We start from the raw sequence: 19823 nt of genomic DNA, 5'->3' as shown, positions 1-19823 counted from the left end.
ACTACTGATGCTTCAAACAGAATCACATCCAATGAATAAGTAATTTTGAAATATTTTACATGATATAAATCCATAGACTAAATTTAGCTTTGACAGCCCAATAGAGGAGCACAGAAACAGCCTTGTCATAGAGGACATAATTACTAAGTATTTTCTATGTTTTTAGCAGCTAAAGACTGCTCCAACATAGAGTAAATCAGATTGGGCTTTGAAAAGACTCCATACATGGCAATCACAGGCACCTGCCTTTCTTTAAATATGTCTCCTCCAATCTTGGCTAAAGAACATCCAAACTACAAATGATTCTAGTTTTCCGCTAATGCATACCCCCATACAACTGATAGCGATGAGAAAAGGTTTATGGTCTGCAATACATCAGGCTCAGAGAGGGACTCTCTTTTGTGTGAGTTTTTTTAGTTAAGCGGAGGCATTTAAATATGTTTTCATAGGAGACTGTAAACCAAAACTTTAGGAAAGAATTCCATATTAATAATCAAAATAAATCCATCAGAGCTGTTAGCTTAAGACAAATCTTCACTTAGGCCTCCCCTTTTCCTTTGAAGAAATACACTATAATTTAGAAATAAGACACATGCCTTCCGCTCTTGTACATTATCAAGTAAACTGCCAGAAAGAGCCAAACACTTTCAAAGGCATGTTTGCTGAAGAAATAAAGATAAGGACCCGTAACGATAGCTTAATGGGTAAGGGATAACAGTCACACTTGATTCTGCCAAAAGCAGACCTGTAGAGGTTCAGACAAGCATCCAAGAATCAGTTCTGTCTGCCAACGTATCAACTCAGTGCATGCAACTAGCAAGAAGGTCCAAAGACCTGCCACTAAGCCTGTCACTGTCACTAGTGAGGCAAGACAGACAAGTTCGCCAGATAGCTAACACTGTCTCCAAACCAAAGCCGAGTATTCTTCCAAGAGAAGTTACACTGTAAGGCCCAATATATTCTGTCAACAAGTCACAGGCTGAAACCAGCTGAAATAATATCCCTTGATTAACTATATCAGAGGATTTAGGGATTTGGCAATATAGTACTACTTTTCTATGGCAAATAATAATGGCAGGCTGTATTATAAATGGCTTTTCTCAAGATAAGAGCAAACTAATTATTAAAACTAATTATTGTCCCAGGTAAGTTATGCTGCACAGGCAAATCACTGAAGAGTTAGGAAGTGTGACAGGACCTTTAGCTTGCTCTTCCATGAAAAATAGCAAGATACAGAAAAAATATCCAAAATTAAATGTTTCCTTTTCTTTGGAAAGTGTGAAAAATAAAACTGACAAAGATGAAAAGTATCTGGATTATTTAATATTGAGAATTTTTTAAAAGCTGAGGGGCAAGAGGTTTCAATTTTCGAGAGCCTGTTTAAAGATCCAGAAGCCCAGTGTGATTTCACGTGATCCTTCACTCTGCTGCTCATCTGGAGTGTTATATGGCATACACAAGGTAAAAAAAAAAAAATCCAAATTAATTTGGAGCCTTTGTAAAATCTCTTTAGACTTCTAGCAATCCTGTGAAATGTCACAAAAACAGAGCTGAGAATCCCTCTCATGTTGTCGTTTTGATTCATTTATTATTTAGTTTTTACCTACTTCTAAAAGGATTTGAGGAGGCTGGAGATTTTCTCAGTATGGTGCCAAGCAGAAAAGGGGATTGATAAAGCTTTTTGGCAAAGGAATTCAGAGTAACAAAATTTCTAAAGATGATACTGACCAAAACCCCTACAAGGAAACAAAAACAAGAAAAAGGACTGTGAACACAGCCAGACCATTTACTCTAGACATACGACCTTTCTGATTATAAAAACAGTGAAAGATTGGGACAGATTACATAAACACAAGCCTGCCCTGGTGAGTGAAACATCAAATGCCGCTACCTTGACAGACCATTTAAGACAAGAATAATCCTGGTGGTTGCTGGGACCGGTTTGGCTCAATGGATAGAGCGTCGGCTTGGGGACTGAAGGGTCCCGGGTTCGATTCCAGTCAAGGGCATTACCTTGGTTGCGGGCATATCCCTAGTAGGGGGTGTGCAAGAGGCAGCTGATTGATGACTCTCTCTCATCGATGTTTCTAACTCTCTATCTCTCTCCCTTCCTCTCTGTACAAAATCAATAAACTATATTAAAAAAAAAAAAAAAAGAATAACCCTGGTGGTTCCCCATCAACATCAAAAGGTTGGGAAAGAAAGGCTCTGAGGTAAGGTAAGAACACACACATACAGGAGACTGTGGCAGGTGGCAAGCAGGCAGGCAAGGAGGGGCCGTATATCTATACTAATTAAAGGCTATGTGGTCACCACACCCTCACGCCATGATACCTTCACACCATAACAATCCATCACCAGGAAGCTGCGTGCACAGAAGGAGCACCCGGGTGGCAGGGACTTGAAGCTGCATGTGCAGCGTGGAGGCAGGTCCCAGCGGCTCTGGCCTAACTCTTTGAGAGCAATCCATTGAGGAGCCCTGGATGGGTAGGAAGGGCCTACCTCTTCAGGGAGATCGATCACAGGGCTCCTGCACTGTGAGAGGGCACAGGCCAGGCTGTGGACCCCCCTGCCTGTCAAGTGCATGAATTTCGTGCACTGTGCTTTTAGTCTAACTATAAGAAAGGCTGGTAGGCATTCTTCAATGACCTTAGTAGCTTACTCCTTTTGGCCAAAATAACACTCATTTTAAAAAACACCAAAGCACAATGGCGAAACCGGTTTGGCTCAGTGGATAGAGTGTTGGCCTGGAGTCTGAAAGGTCCCGGGTTCGATTCCAGTCAAGGGCATGTACCTTGGTTGCGGGCACATCCCAATTAAGGGGTGTGCAAGAGGCAGCTGATCGATGATTCTCTCTCATCGATGTTTCTAACTCTCTATCCCTCTCTCTTCCTCTCTGTAAAATATCAATAAAAAAAAAACAAAAAAAAAAACACAAACACAAAACACTGAATACTAACATGGTGAAGATAGAGCCCAGTATAAAATATTTAAATTGCAAATAAATATTTATTGAACACTGATTAATGACTTGCGCCGGGTAATTTAAAATGCTATTCTGCAAACTCTTTGGTTTATTATTTTGAAAGTTGGTACCCCTCTCTAAATCAAATCAAGTTAAAAAATATTTACCAGCAATATTGCTTCTACAGTACCTGTTAATATAAACTCAGAATAGGATCCAGACATATGAAGGAACCAATGAACTTTTTTTAGGGATAAGAAAATAAACCTAATAATATCATAACTACTCACTCCTATTTATATTTATAAACTTTTATTCTTTTTAAAAAAAATATGTATTTCTTTACTGATTTCAGAGGAAGGTAGAGGGAGAGAGAGAAACATCAATGATGAGAGAGAATCATTGCTTGGCTGCTTCCTACACACTCTCTACTGGGGATCGAGCCTGCCACCCAGGCATGTGCCCTTGGCCAGAATCAAACCTGGGACCCTTCAGTCCGCAAGTCTACGCTCTATCCACTGAACCAAACTGGCCAGGGCTAAACTTTTATTCTTAAATGATAGGCAAACCCAAATAAAACAGTGAATCACATGAGGGTTTTCTCTCTATTCGGATTTCCTACCATTATTGCCACATAGTACTTGCCACTGCCTAAATCAGGAGAGTGTCCCCTAAGTTCATGGTCAGCAAACTGCGGCTTGTGAGCCACATGCGGCTCTTTGGCCCCTTGAGTGTGGCTCTTCTACAAAATACCATGGTGAGTCTATTTTGAAGAAGTGGTGTTAGAAGAAGTTTAAGTTTAATAAATTTGGCTCTCAAAAGGAATTTCAATTGTTGTACTATTGATATTTAGCTCTGCTGACTAGTGAGTTTGCTGACCACTGCTAAGTGATGCTGTAATTGATAATGGATGTGCCCAAATATTGGAGTCGTCCAACCACCACTGGTGGTCTATTCATTCCGATGTCCCACTCAAATATACCAATTTTTATGTATCACAAGGGACAACAAATGGTGGGAAGTATGGCTCTTGGTCTCCATGGAGTTGAGTTCCTATTTCCTGGGCTTCGGAAAACAGTTAGGTCAGACAGTGGTGTAAGAAAAGGGAGAGCTGCAACCAAGGTACATGCCCTTGATGGGAATCGAACCTGGGACCTTTCAGTCTGCAGGCCAATGCTCTATCCACTGAGCCTAACTGGTTAGGGCAGCAATAAGTAATTGTTGCTTCCCTTTGTGAGTTCTTAAAGAGAAAATCCTATACAATAAAAGGCTAATATGCAAATTGTCCCCTCTGGAGTTTGACCAGCCAGGAGTTCGACCACTTGCTATGATGTGCGCTGACCACCAGGGGGCAGTGCAGAACAAAGGAGGGCCTTGGCCGGCAGGTGGCAGCTGGGGGAAGGAAGGCCCCAATTGGCTCTGAATGCTGACCATACCTAAGGACCCTACCCGTGCACTGGGCCTCTAATATTAGAGATAAATGGTACAGCATGGTTAACTTCTAAAATCTTTACAATTAAGGAAAGACCACAATTTTTTTTAAAAAATTGCTTTTTACTTGACAACACTACCTTAGGGGAGGAAAAAAGCCAGTAATTATGAGGCACAATGAAAAGAAAACCTGCTTGGGAAATTCTAAAATGTTGATGGACTCACAAAGTTAACAAAAGGCCCCTGGAGGAGGCTCTCTAGGCACACTAAGCGACGGTCTATAGCAGATATAAAGCAATACACATTTCTGAAATGTCTGACCTGACAGTGTCAGCAGGTCAGCCTGGGAGTCGAAGTCTCTCTACCTTTTCATGGTGTTTTTACCTCTTCAATCTACAAATGTGGCAACAGCAAGGCTCTTTCCTTATCTTGGCCCAGAAGGCCAGACTAATGCAGTTGCCACAGCTCCTTTCTCCTTCACCGATTACAGAGTCAGACCCACCACAAGCAGAGCTGCGGCTGAGGGTGGAGGACAGGCCTTTCCTCAGGCTCAGGAACAAGCCCCGATCATAAAGAACGAACTGGGAAACTTTTAAAATTGTTTATAAATTTCTTTCAGTTCGGAGGGAGAACTCACACTTTTTGACTTGACAAATTATAAACTTCTCTTGCAAGGAAATTTCCTGCACTGTGCTTTAAATCTGTGAAGATTCATGCCAAATGCCAAAAGCCACCTATCATCTCTACCGTTCTGAGTCTTACCCTTGAACTGAGAAAGGACAAGCAGAGAGAGAAAAAAAGGGCACACACTACAGTATTTCTTCTATTAAAACTTTCCATCTGGCAGCTGCATTTTCAACACCATGGAAATGAATCTCCCTGCTTTTGCCAGTGATCTAATTTTAATTAAAAATGCTCTGTATCAAGAGACTGATGGCCGATATAAAGGAAAAGTTGTAAGTGAAGCGGAAACTAAGGGGCACTTCTCACAGCCATTTGGAGGTAAGTTCTTAAAAATATTAAAAAGCAGCAATATTTTTATTTTCAATTGTTCTTGCTATGGTGGTTTTCTGTTGTTGTTAAGCAGATTATGGAACAACATACTTTGTTCATTTTCCCAAAAGTACTTCTGGGTTATAGAAAACATTTTAAAATACAGAAAGTGGCATTCAGTGGGCGATCACGCCGTAGGTGTTGGGTGGGAGAAACATGAAGAGTTGTCTTTGTCTCTCTGGTGGACCAGATTTTCATTATTATTAGCCTCATCATTCAAATTTACAATGGAAAATTCTCAAATCACAGATCTTAATTAATTGGATTGTTTTAGAAATAAGCATAGCACTGGGATTAATACAGTAGTGTATTTCATTAAGAATCCTGACCCTTATCAGAAAGGCAGAGTTTGACATTGAAACTTTTAACCAGTTTTATGACTTCTGCTAATAATTTTTAAAGAAAATACAATAGAACCAAAGGACAAATAAAATTCTTTAAGGCTGGTCTGAGTGCAGTGGTGTCTAGAATTAATTGATCACAGTTAGTTATAGATTTCCTCCTTGGCTGGGAAGGCCCGTTGGTTAGAGCATTGTCCTTATACGCCAAGGTTGTGGGTTTCATACTGAGCCAGGGGACTGATACAAGAATTCTGATACAAGAATCAACCAAAAAATGCATAAATAAGTAGAACAACAAATTGATGTTACTCTCTCTCCTTAAAAAATTAAAAAAAAAATACACAACAGTTATAATCAACTTGTTTGTTTAAAACCAAAGTAAAAGACAATACTGAAATAGTTTTTGCAAAGAAAATCATTAAATGACAGAATTGATTTTGCAATTAACAGTACCAAAAACCTTTATCTTAATATTTTCAATTAAGCAAGTTATATTGTAAACTGTTTAGTTGTAACAAAAATACCTATTTTACTTGCTTTTACCTTTTTAATAATTCAAACACTAAATTTTGGATTTTAAAATAGTTGCTCAGAACCCACTATACAAAAATATTCTTGGGGCACTTCCTAATTAAGTTGTAAGTACATGCTTCATAAACACAGATTCCAGGTCACCTTTTCATTCTGAAAGGTGCCCACAGACATGGAAATCAAGGGACCCGACAGGGGTTTTGGGGGAAAGCAACTTCCCAGAGAAACATATTAGTGGGGTATGTTACTTATAGCAGGTGCTCACCAAATGCTGAAGAATAGTGGAAAATAGAAGTATCATTTCTTCACTGCAGAAAAGTGGTCTGTGGAGATACATGTCCTATGATAAGGTCAGAAATGTACAGATCTTATATCTGCTTTTTCAGAGGCTGGCCTCTCTATGGAGAACTAACTGTCCCAATACCATTTACTGAAGAGAACATTCCTTTCAGCATTTTTTCATTATGATGGGAGAGATTTGAAACTACTGACCCAATTATATTTTTTGTTCATGACTCCATTCAGATTTATTTATTCATGAGTAAGTTTTACTACACTGGAGTTCCCAGGAAACTGTCCATGTAATCTAATTTTAAACTTTCAGAAAAAAAAAAATCTTCATAGTGTTTTTTTGTGTTTTTTTTAAATAGGTGTTTTCTACCTTTAGTTGCAATAGTAAAATTCCTAATATGCCTTATATGCCTCCCTCACTCTTTTTGTTCTATTGGATCAATCACGTTATAGGGGAGAGTTTATTTTATTTAATTTATTGATTTTAAGAGAGAGAACCATTAATTTGTTATCTACTTATTTATGCCTTTATATGAGCTCCGACCAAGGATCAAACTCACAACCTTGGCATATGGGACAATGCTCTAACCAACTGAGCTACCCAGTCAGGGCCAGGAAGAGTTTTAAAAAAATATTTTGCGGATTCTTTCTATTGAAATTTCTACATTTTCCACTAATTTCTACTCATCTATATTTTCCTTCAACTTAACTCAGATTTCTCTGTTTCCTCTCTAACTTCTTGGGCTGGGTGGCCAAGTACATATCAGAATTTTATAATTTTTATAAAATTCTGATATGTACTTGGAATAAAATGCACATTCTTGAATTCCTGGAAGCAGGATTCTGTACATGTCCATTAGATTAAGTTTAATTGTACTGTTTAAATATACCATAACCTTACTGAGTTATCTACTTTATCTGTCAATTACTAAGGTGGCCTGTTAAAATAGCCAAGTATAATTATATATTTTTAACATTCCATATTTATTTCTGACATATAGTAGGTACGTTTGGAATTGTTTTATCTTCTAGGAAATTACTCCTGTTATCATTAAGTGGTAAATTTTATCCCTGGTGTTTTTATTTTAGAATCTATCATGTCTACACCAGCCGTGTTTGGTTGGTTAATAGTTGCCTGACATACCTCATTCTATCCTTCACCTTTCAACTTTTCTAGGTTTTCGAGTTGTAAGATTTTAAAAAGTAGTAAAAATGGCAAATTCTGTATCTTTATCCAATGTCTTTTAACTGGTAGGTTTAGTTCACTTAACATTTGTTCTAATTACTGATTCATTTATTTTAGCCATTTAATTTTGGGCCATTTCCCAAGTTTCTATTTATTTTTTTCCAATCTGGGTTTGCACTGGTTTAAAAGTCAAGACATCCTATTTTTATTATGCAGTGGTTACCCTGAATCATTTGAACACATATAGCTTGACTTAAAAGTCTATGATTAATTTATCTTACTTCAGTTTTGTTATGCTTTAGATTTCAACAGCTTTTTTGTTGTTGTTATTTAGTATTTTTGTTTCACCTTTATATTACCTCGATTCAACCTAGTGCTTTTATTGCTTTATACAGTTACTGTTTATTTTGACTTCCTTCCTTCTCATTGCTCATTATTGTTTCTTAAATTTCATTTCCGATTCCTGTGCTCAGCCTTTTTACTTTTAAACTATAGCCTTTATAACTGTACCATTCAATTTAAATTACATACAATCACAAATTCAGTTCCACTAGGCACATTTCAAATGCCCAAAAGCAACATGTGACTAAATGCTACCATACTAGACAGCATTGCTTTACAAGTGACTTCTGCAGGTCTGTTGGAGACAGAAGTTCTGTTTTATTGAAAAAAAAAAAGTCTTTATTTTGTTCTATTATTTTAAATAAAATTTTTTTTGATGAGAGAAACACTGATTTTCTGTTCCACTTATTTATGCATTAATTGGTTAATTGATTAATTGCATGTGCTCTAATCAGGGACGGAACCTTCAAGCTTGGTTGGTATATAGGGGTGATGTTTTTAACCAACCTTGAGCTAACCAGCCAAGGCCACTTTGTTCTCTTGAATTACTAAATTGTTGACTGATTTTTCCTCCCTCAATACTCTGATTATTCCTTTGTCTTCCAAATTCAGTAGCTGCAACTAAATAGGCTGTCTGGGTGTTGCTCTTTGGTAAACAATCAACTTCAGACAGCCTTTGGTTGCTGCTGTCTCTTTGCCTTTGATGATTTACCATGTGCTCAGGTTTGTATTTATTTCTATTTATTATGTTTGGGGACTTAATCTACTGCCTACATCTGAAATTTATATATTTCTAGATTCTGGAAAATTCCCACTCTTCAAATACTACCTTTCTCTAGAGTTTATTATTCTGAAATTCTTCTCTCTCATCAGTCAGACTTTCTAATTCTATTTTCTCTATCAAAATTTTCATTTCTTTCCTACTGTGGATGCATTCTGGATACTATCCTTCAATGTCTCTAATTTCCCAATATTCTTTCCAATTGTTTTGTCCAGGTAGAGAATTTATTTCAATAATTAAAATTTTTATTTCTAGAAGTTCTACTTGGTTTTTACATATACCTGTCATGTTACTTTATAATCTACACCTGACATTAAAGTCTCTATCTGATCATTTCATTGATTTTAGAGAGAGAGGAAAGTAGAGAGAGAGAGAAACATCAGAATGAGAGAGAAATATTGATCAGTAGCCTCCTGTACGCACCCTGACTGGAGATTGAACCCAAAGCCTTTTGATATACGGGACAATGCTCTAACTACGGGACAATGCCCACACTGGCCAGGGCTGACCATTTCAATAACTGAAGTTTTTGGGAAGGGTTAGCCAATCCTGTTGTTTGTTGTATCCTACCTCTCATTGACTGTGAATTATTTCCTTGTATATTTAGTAGTAACTTTGGACCATGAAACTTATCAATGAGACACCTTGGCAATTTGGGTTAAGGATGTGTCCCTCCAGAAGGGTTTTGCATTTGCTTTGGTCAGGTGTCCTAGAATCACCAGTTGAGGATTAATTGTATGTTAATTTTTTGGCCTGGGTAAGAAATTACACCAAATGAATGATAAAATTTAAACTCTAAATCTGAATGAGAGGAGTCTCATGGTTACTATTTTTAGAGACATGTGTCCATGAGACTCACAGTCCAGACTGAGAGATAAATCTGCCTGTCATCTCCCTAGATTGGTGGGCCAATTTCTTTCTATTTTATTATTATGTATGTAGCTTATTAGAGGACCTGGCTATAGGCTGGTATATGGGTCTCAACTCCAACTCTGCACCTCGTTAGGCCTCAAGGTCTTGTCTTCTGATCCCATATAATTATAATGGAGTCCTTATTTGAAGTACAGCTCCCCATCTCCAAGCACCCCGAACAGCTGGCAGCCAGTGTCAGGCCACAGGTTTTCCAGTTCAGCTTTCAGTCTTCAATTTGATGCTAGCTCACTGCAATGACCGCTATTTCCTTTTTGGCTAAATTCTGCATTTAATATTTTATACAGTATTTCTAAATGTTTATAGGAAGATTTTATGTCATTCTATTGCTGGACAGAAGTTGAAGGACACTTTCCTTGACATACTTATGCCACAGAACTCCTAGAGGTTCAGAATCGACAAAGAATGATTTTATAATCCAGGTAGTATGAACTGTTTACAAATGAACACAGATCAGCAGATTGGTAGCAATGCACATGTTCACACAACAAAGGAACTATGTTGTTTTTTTCAAACTAATCATAGATAAGAACTCTCATCAATGTTTTTTAAAGGAGATTAAAACATCTACCTATATAATAAAAGCCTAAGTGACTGTTACGACAGAATGACTAGAATAACCCGTTGCTATGATGTGCGCCGACCACCAGGGAGCAAATGCTCAATCTAGGAGCTGCCCCCTGGCGGTCAGTCCACTCCCACAGGGGCAGCGCCACTCAGCCAGAAGCCCGGCCCGAGTGCAGTGGCAGTGGCCTCTCCCACCTCTATGGCAGTGCTAAGGATCAGCGAGCTGGGCAGTAAGGAGCAGTGAGCAGGTGGGCAGTAAGGAGCAAAAGGTCCAGACTGTGAGAGGGCACACGCTGGGCTGAGGGACCCCCACACCCGTGCACAGGGCCTTTAGTTACAATATAAAGTTTTAGCCAGGAGGCTGTTGTGTCCCAGTATTCTGACAAAAATGAATACCATTCAGATGGCTACTAGACTTATTAAGGTGATCATTTCATAAGTTATATAACTGTCTAGTCACTATGTTGTATACCTGAGACTAATTTAATATTGTATGTCCACTGTAATTCAAAAGCTTCTTCTAAGAGTTTTAAAAAATTTGTCCTAAGATTTTCCATTTTTGTTTATATTATACTAGAGGCCCGGTGCATAAAATTCATGCACAGGGTGTGTCCTTCAGCCCAGCCTGCACCTTCTCACAATCCATAACTGCTGGCTCCCAACTGCTTGCCTGCCTGCCTTCCTGATTGCCCCTAACCGCTTCTGCCTGCCAGCCTGCCCCAACCACCCTCCCCTGCCAGCATGATTGCCTCTAACTACCCTCCCCTGCAGGCCAGGTTCCCCCAACTGCTTTCCCCTGCAGGCCTGGTCACCCTTAACTGCCCTCCCCTGCAGGCCTGGTACCTCCCAACTACCCTACCCTGCTGGCCATCTTGTGTCCACATGGAGGCAGCCATTTTTGACCACATTTGTGTGTTGGAGTGATGGTCAATTTGCATATTACTCTCTTATTAGATAGGGCGGCTAGAGGCCTGGTGCACGGGTGGGGGTCGGCTAGTTTGCCTTGAAGGGTGTCCCAGATCAGGGTGGAGTGACCTGGGTGAGGGGCCTGTGGTGGTTTGCAGGCCAGCCACGCCACCTGGTGACCCAAGGAGAGGCCCTGGTATCTGGGATTTATTTATCTTCTATAATTGAAACTTTGTAGCCTTGAGCGGAGGCCAGAGCTGACCAGGAAGCTTGGCTTCCTCTATCACCGGGGAAACCCAAGCCTCCTGCTCTCTCCGTGGCTGCAGCCATCTTGGTTGGGTTAATTTGCATACTTGCTCTTGATTGGCTTGTGGGCGTAGCTTGTAGGCATAGTGGAGGTACAGTCAATTTGCATGTTTCTCTTTTATTAGTGTAGATAACATATTTATATTATATAAAAATATATTTTATATTTTTATTCATTAAAACATTTATATTTTCAACTTGTTATAGCTCAGGCTGTCTAGTAATGGTCCCTACAACACCTGAAAAGAATATCTGTAAAGACAAGCAGAGTCCCAGCTTGTCAGGGTGCAGATCAGAAGGGATGGGAAGAAGCATACTATGGGCCTGGGTGATAAAAGAACCTAATATCAAAGTCTTTATGACACTTCCACTAATGAGATCATTTGGCTTGAGTCAAAGATGGAGACACAGTCAATATTTTATATATGTAAGTGCTTGGAAAGTACCTTCACATATATGATGCCCTTTTCAGATAAGCAGGACAGAACAGTGGTTTAAGTGATTTATCCATGTTTACAATTGGTAAAATAGCAAAGCCTAGAATAGAATTCTTGTCTGCAAACTAAATCCAATGCCAAGAGTGTTACCATGGCAAAGCCACCCTCAGGAATATCTTCTGCAGTCTTTGTATCTAGAAATCATTTATATATATATATATATATATATATATATATATATATATATATATATATATATATATATATATAAAGAGACTAAATGGAATGCCGAAACCGGTTTGGCTCAGTGGATAGAACGTTAGTCTGTGGACTGGAGGGTCCCAGGTTCGATTCTGGTCAAGGGCATGTACCTTGGTTGCGGGCACATCCCTGGTGGGGGGTGTGCAGGAGGCAGTTGGTCGATGTATCTCTCCCATCAATGTTTCTGGCTCTCTATCCCTCTCCCTTCCTCTCTGTGTAAAATTAATACAAAATATATAAAAAAAGAAAAAAAGAAATGACTAAAGGGAAGCATAAAAATCTAATCCAAAGCTTTGCCAAGTGCTTGTTCACTTCAGGTATGGGAACAAAAGGATGTGGCTAAACATGGATTCTTGCTTTACATTTCCACTGTCCAATATGGCAGTCACTAACCTCATGACTATTTAAATGCAAATTGATTCAAAATAAACTAAAGAAAAAAATTTCCTTTGCTGCACTAGCCACATTGCAAATGCCCAACAGTCACATGTGGCTGTGAGGGACAGAATTGACATAGAACATCAGAGATCTACTGGACAGCTATGCTCTAGGACAGTGGTGGCCAACCCTTCCCATCCCACGGACCACCAGTGGTCCATGGACCAACGGTTGGCGACCACTGCTCCAGGATGCAATTTCATTGTTGCAGGGGGATAGAACGAACTTTGGCTTTGTTCTATTTAGTAACTTCTTTGTTCTAGGTCTGTTTGACAGACCTAGATTTGAATTCTGCCTCCATCACTTATAAACTTTGTGACTAGAGCGAGTTTCTTAACTTTTCTTGGACTTGTTTCCTCATCTGTAAGTCAGTAATCAGAAATAAGGTGCTTGGAATATCATTTTTGCTTAGTAACTACAGATTCTGCAGTCTCCCCAGACCTCACTGCAGCCCTACTGGGGTCCTGTGGTTACCAAAAGGCCCTAGCACAGTATATAAAAACATACTGCTTTTGACAGATTCAAGACAATTACCAAAACCAAGTCCTTAAATAGAGTTAGCATTTTCTTTGTGAGATTTTTACCTTCTTTCTGGGGTGTGTGATGGTGGTGGTGAGCATTACATATAAATGAAAACAAAAAACAATTTGGAATTAGAAAAAATTATAGTTCAATTTTCTATTACAATAACTCTAAAAACTGACTTGAGTGAAAGAAGCAGGATCTGAAGGTGTAACCTAAGTGAAATGGGTCAGGTGTCTTGGTGGTATTTCCCACAGGAAAATGACAGAAGAGCAGCTACGGAATCAGGTGTAATTACCTATACATACAATCAAACACTAATTAACTTTTTATTTAAAGAACAAGTCCCTGAACAACTCAACAGTTTGCTGACTTGACAAGACTACCTTCTACTCTTAAGGTGAGACAGACAAGACACACACGGCTGAAGAGGCCTTAGCACTCCCAGATCGCTTTATGCTATCCTGTCACTTCTCCTCGTTACAGCTATTCCTTTAAATATTCCCCAAGCTCCTTTTCTAGACTTTCTAATATACCCACAGTGTTGTACTTGACCTTTTCAGCCTTCCTCTAGTCTGAAAACAAGCTGACGTGTTCCTGAAATTCTAATTAGCAATTTCAGAAACTGTAAGGCCGTTAGGAGATGACTCAGGAGACGACTCCTATTAAATGGGAAGTGAAATGATCTGGTTAAGTGAGTTTTGTGTTTAGGAAAACCTTTGTTTCAATCTCTTTAGTTGAAAATCTCTAAAACAAAATGCATCAGTGCAGTTTTCTGCTCAAGAATACTCTAATAAACACTACTGATGATTTAAGATCTTAACATTACAGCAAATTAACCTATGATACTGATACTATGCTGGGTTTAAAGTTATAGAATATAGTATTTTTATACTGACCCCAGATTACACTTATTTGCTAGACTTTCACAAAATAAAAATCTAACATTAGCTTGCTTTCTTTTAAAAAAATTTTTTTTAAAAAATTGATTTCAGAGAGGAAGGGAGAGGAAGAGAGAGATAGAAACATCAACGATGAGAGAGAATCATTGATTGGCTGCCTCCTGCTCGCCCCACAGTGGGATTAAGCCAGGCGTGTGCCCTTGATCAAAATCGAGCTGGGACCCTTCAGTCCGCAGGCTGACACTCTAGTCACTGAGCCAAACCTGCTAGGGCCCTGCTTGCTTTCTTATAACTTGCCTTCATTTCTTCCACACATGGGTATAGAAATATTTCCAGATAACTGAAGCTCTGATTAGTTACTTTTGGTTAATCATGGTTTCATTATATGTGTGTTAAGTTGCACTTTTAACTTTAAAGGAAACTTTACTTGTGAAAGAAATCTAATGCCATTCACTTGAGGCTTAAACTGAATGGTAACTGAGTCCTTGGGCCTCTGATAATATTTCCTACTGATTATTTTAATGATCAATCTGTTCTTAGAAGCAATAGCTAAATAAAGTTTTCAGGTAGTAAAGAGCAGAATTAAATCAATTTCTCATTTTTAAAAAAATTGGATGTGTTCTTGTGCAGAATTTCCCCTTTAACAGAATTTTCAGCACAAAGAAAACAGCCATCTGAAATAACTCTACTGTTAACATTAGTTTAAATAAATCCATCAGAACTATTAGGTATTAAAAGGCATGTCTAGTATGTCCACAGAAATTAAAATCTCAGAGGTAATTCAATTACCTGGACAAATAGTTAATTAAAAAGAGATGGATTCCACTTTACTTAGATGGAATCTAAGTGAGTTAGGAAGAAGAATTTGGGGCGTTTAGCTTCAAAATATACCCCGCCGTTTCTCATTCAGGAAATGAAAAGATGCATAATTTCTAGTAGCTTTTTATATTCTGTACAGAAGGCATCCCCCCAGTTCTAGTTACCTCCAAGTCAAGTGAGGTAACTTTTACTTTTAAGTCAGAAGCAACGTTTCTCTCCAGCAATTTCCTTAGATGATAATTACAGCATAACCTTCTGTCCTCACTCATACGTTCATTACCCATATTGAAATACGGAAACCATGCACTGCATTCTTTTTAGTACACTACGTCTTGAACGGACCATTCTAGTTTTGCCGACTATATCCATTGTTAAGTGTCTATAAAATGCCTGAAAGGACCCTATACTATGAAGCCCCCCCCCAAACTAAGTACCTACCACTCAACTCTGAGTCTCAGTTGACTTAACTGCTTGCCTACCCTACACAGGATATTGTAACCTCAACATTAATGAATAATACCACTTGCACCCAGCAGACACTCAACTAAATAAACAGATTGAAAAATACCACTCTCAGGGCAAAGACAGTACTTTTTTTGTGGACAGAAATATCAGTCTGTCCACATCCTATGTCTCTCAAACTAAGTCCTATTGCTCAGGGGCATGAGCAGCCAATAATTCAGTGTCACATGAAAAACAAAGGGTGAAACTTACCTTCAAACAATGGGAATATAATGTAATACCATTACATTAAATAGTATAGTTAACTAAAATAACATAAGTTATTGCATACAAAAGTATTTTAATTTTAGAAGCCCAATTTAAAAGATTTGATCTTACTGAAACTGATTTATAACTATAAAAGAGTATAGACCAAACTTTTTATAACTTAAAATTCCAAAAATAATGTGCTAATAGAAACTAAAGTCACCCAATTTGAATTGTAAATATATGAACTACAATAAAACGGACATACTCGCCTGACCAGTGTGCTCAGTGGTTGAGCATCAACCTATGAACCAGTAAGTCACAGTACATGCCCGGGTTGCGGGGCTGGATCCCAGTAGAGGGTGTGCAGGAAGCAGCCAATCGATCTCTTTCCCTCTCCCTTCCTCTCTGAAATCAATAAAAATATTAAAACACACACACACACACAAAAAAAAACAAAGAGATATACTTACAGCTTGCATTTCTATACAGAAGAAATGGTTCATGGAGCTGAAATTCCAAATCTTTATTCACTGGTTCAACAAGATTGTGCATATTCAATCGATTCACAATGGTAAAACCATGGTAAGGTGAAGCTGACCTTAGATTTAATAGAAGAAAAATAATAATCTATAGTCACTGTTAGTTTGCAGAAATGTTATTTACTTTATTTCAGTTTCTAAGAATGAACATATCGCATTACACAATATTAGCATTTACAATAGTAAACAAAAAAATTTATGTCAGGTCGTAACACTCTTCCTCTCAGAAGCTCCCAAGGACTCAGTCCCTCCGAGTAAAGGCCAAAGTCCTTACTTTTAAGGCCACAAGGTCTTAGGTGTCCGCCCCTTTACCCACTTAATTTCCTTTGCCTCTTCCTGCTGCAGCCACAATGAGCATCTTGCCACTCTCCCTAAATACTTCTCTCTGCCTGGATCACTTGACTGACAATACAATAATGACTTTTCTTGTACCAAAGAGGTCTTTCCATAGTAGTCCCGAGTTAGATAGAAAATGCCTCAAATCCTACAGAAAGAAATATCTTTGGCTCCCATTCCAGGGTGATTCAGTACATGGGATCAATGGTTCTCTCTCATCATTGATGTTTCTATAGCTCTCTCCTCCCTTTCTCATTAAAATCAATAAAAAAATATTTAAAAAAATACATATTATAAAAGACATTGTACACAATCCAGAACTTTTAGGGAGAGAGTAGGGAAGGGGAGAGAACCAGAGTCACAGAAGATAATCTCTCATTTAGTAACCACAGAGCAGCAGGACTCATCTTCAACTATTTGATTTTATGGAGCTAAGGATACGTATTATACTTATTTTAACTATGTATCTTTTTTAATACAGGGGTGTGGGTGGGTGGGGAGGAAGGCATTGGTTTTAAGACTCGTTCATTATTAAAAAATGTTTTCTGCGTAAGATGACTTTGCCAGGCTCCTAAATAGGCTCTAGTTCTGATTGTTCTGAATCACAGGAAGGCTCAAAGACGAGACATAACTTGAGACTCTCACAGCTAGAGATGAATGAGTACTTGAAGGGTCAAGCAGGAAGGTTCCAAAGACAAATGCATAACAGGGCTGAACCACTTCATGTGACACTGTTCACCATGGGATTTAAAAATATGTACCTTTTTAAAAAAAACTTACCTTCGATATACAAATAAGGTCCCTTCTATATCAGTCTTCTCCTATAATAGACAATTAAACAATTAGTTTTTCCTCATAATGCAATCCCAAATATTCCAAAGGAGAAATACTTCATGTTTAAGATTATTTATTTTAAAATTAGTAACTTTTGAACAGGTCAAGTTAACCCTCTCACTTCACCAACTACTTTTAGCAATTTCTTCTGTATCCTTTCTATGCTATTGATGCATATTAATGTATATGCAATGTTCAACTTGGCAACATGCCAAAATCTGCAGCATTTTTTCTTCTTTAAAAAATATATATTTCATTAATTTTTTACAGAGAGGAAGCGAGAGAGAGTTAGAAACACTGAAGACAGAGAAACATCAATCAGCTGCCTCCTTCACACCCCCTACCGGGAATGTGCCTGCAACCAAGGTACATGCCCTTGACCGGAATCGTACCTGGGACCCTGGAGTCCAATGGCCGACTCTCTATCCACTTAGCCAAACCAGTTAGGGCCATTTAAAAAAAAAAAAATTTATCATTTTGATTGCCTTAGCTTAAATATCATCAGGGAACTTGTACTTCTTGACTTTCAAATGCAATTGCAAGTCTTTAACATGTGTCTGCAATCCATATTTCACAAATTTATAATTAGGCCAAGAAAAAAAAAAACTATTCAGAACTATTACAAACTAAGCCCATGTTTTCTAAAACAGTTCCACTTTAAAAAAAAAATCTATAATTTTGTTCTTTGTGGCTTCCTATACGTCCTCCTCTTCAAGGAGGCGAATTAAAGATCTAAAGCAAGATAATTTTGACATCTGTTTTCATCTGAATTAACTTTATAAATACCAAATGCTTTACACAAAATTACTGGTTACATATATCTTATACCTGTATAATACTGTAAAGAATGTGCTATGATGATAATCACTGTTTTGCTAGTATATTTCTTACTGAAGTGTGAACATCAGTAATTTATAAATCCAATTCATCAAACATTTACAGATTATTGTTCTAAGTGTAAATAATACCTATGGTTGAATGCATTAATTAAGAAGGACCAATTACTAGAAAAGGGGAAATTATGTAATTAAAGCAATGAAGGAAGCTTCAAACAGGGACCAAGCCAGTGAACAGACTGAATGTAACTTCTTCGGACGCCCCCCCCCCCCCCCCCCGTGGGAAAACAAACAAATAAAACCCAAAAAGTATTTAGTCTGATGGGAGCATTCAGGGATGACATCACGAGCAGCACAGCTGGAAGGAGACACATGTACAGCCACTCTTATCCAAAGACTTCAAGGGAATTTTATGAACAGGGAAGCCCTTTGAAGTGCCTTGAAATCTTTTCCAAATCTCTGGAAATCTAATGTCGATCGATAAAAGCGGGGCTGATCCACACCTCTCTTCCAAGAACTGAAACTTACTGGGTTTCAATCTTTAAATCCAAATGACCTCTGCGAAGGGGGCTCCTATTTACGTCTGTTGCAGGGAGGAGGAGGAGGAGGAGGAGCGTTTAACTCGTAGATTATGTCTATGTAATTTATCTGATAATCCTCCATCTTTCAGGTACCTTTCTGACCTCACCGGTCTCATATCCCTTACACATCAGCAAAGAAGGCAGATCACCCATCTCCCCGGACCCGACCTCAAGGCACTGATCCTCCTCCAGGCTTCCCCTCGGTCGGCTTTCCCCCCGGGATGTCTTGGGCCTATTCCTTTGGCTCCTCTTTCCCAATCCCGAGTTCCCGACACCCCTCAGGCGCCTGTCAGGTTCTCCAGTCCTTGGCTCCGTCTCTGCCGCCCTGGCCTCCGGCATCACCTCCCTCCCACCCAGGGCGGCCCGCGCGGCCCCTTTAAGAGGCGGCGGCCGGGCGGCAGACCTCAGGGCCCCGGGGGCACTCACCCACTGGTTGGCCTTGGGGCAGAAGGTGTACAGAGCCACCTGGCCCGTGAGGTCTGCGATGCTGGTGATGTAGGGGTCGTGCTGCTTCAGAGCCGCTAAGCTCATCTCCTGCCCAGCTCGACTCAGCGACTCCATCTTGAAACTCTCCAGCCGAGCCCCTCTGGAGGGGGCGGAGTCGAGAACAGGAAGGTGCCATCGCAGCAAAAGTTCCCCCAGCAGAGTCTGCGCCGTCAACTTCCGCCTCTCCGCGGGGCCTCCGGGCCCGGCGGTCCGTCAGCTATCACGTTCCGCGGCGCCCACATCCGAGGCACCGGGGTTCCGGCGTCGTTAGGTCCCAGAGCCGGGCGGCGCCCACGGCCACAAGGTGGAGCTGGCAGGCAGGGGTCCCCGGCGCTTCCTTGCTTCCTTCCCGCAGCCTGCACCGCCCCGGCGCCGGGACCGAGGCTGTCAGCGACCTCTCTCCGAGCTCCTGCCCGGCGAGGTCGGAGACTGACGCGGCACCTGCTTCGGCGCGGGCCCGGGAAGGGCCCCGGCGAGAGAACGAGGCTCGC

At 39.7% G+C, this 19823-nt stretch overlaps 1 protein-coding gene across 1 annotated transcript in view; it reads right to left on the bottom strand.

Annotated features, from left to right (window-relative positions):
• DCP1A (decapping mRNA 1A) overlaps nt 1–19459 on the bottom strand; it is a 36192-nt gene extending 16733 nt beyond the window's left edge. Inside the window, exons 1-3 of the mRNA XM_084902957.1 lie at nt 19273–19459; nt 17376–17416; nt 16191–16318 (exon numbers count right to left, since the gene is read on the bottom strand). Coding sequence (XP_084759083.1) covers nt 16191–16318; nt 17376–17416; nt 19273–19407 — 304 coding nt within the window. The 5' untranslated portion in view covers nt 19408–19459. The remainder of the gene's footprint in view (nt 1–16190; nt 16319–17375; nt 17417–19272) is intronic.
• Nucleotides 19460–19823: the final 364 nt, after the last annotated feature.

This window comes from Pipistrellus hanaki, assembly GCF_964339955.1.
Source record: "Pipistrellus hanaki genome assembly, chromosome: 13".
NCBI lineage: Eukaryota > Metazoa > Chordata > Mammalia > Chiroptera > Vespertilionidae > Pipistrellus > Pipistrellus hanaki.
This window is presented reverse-complemented; position numbering and strand designations above follow the sequence as displayed.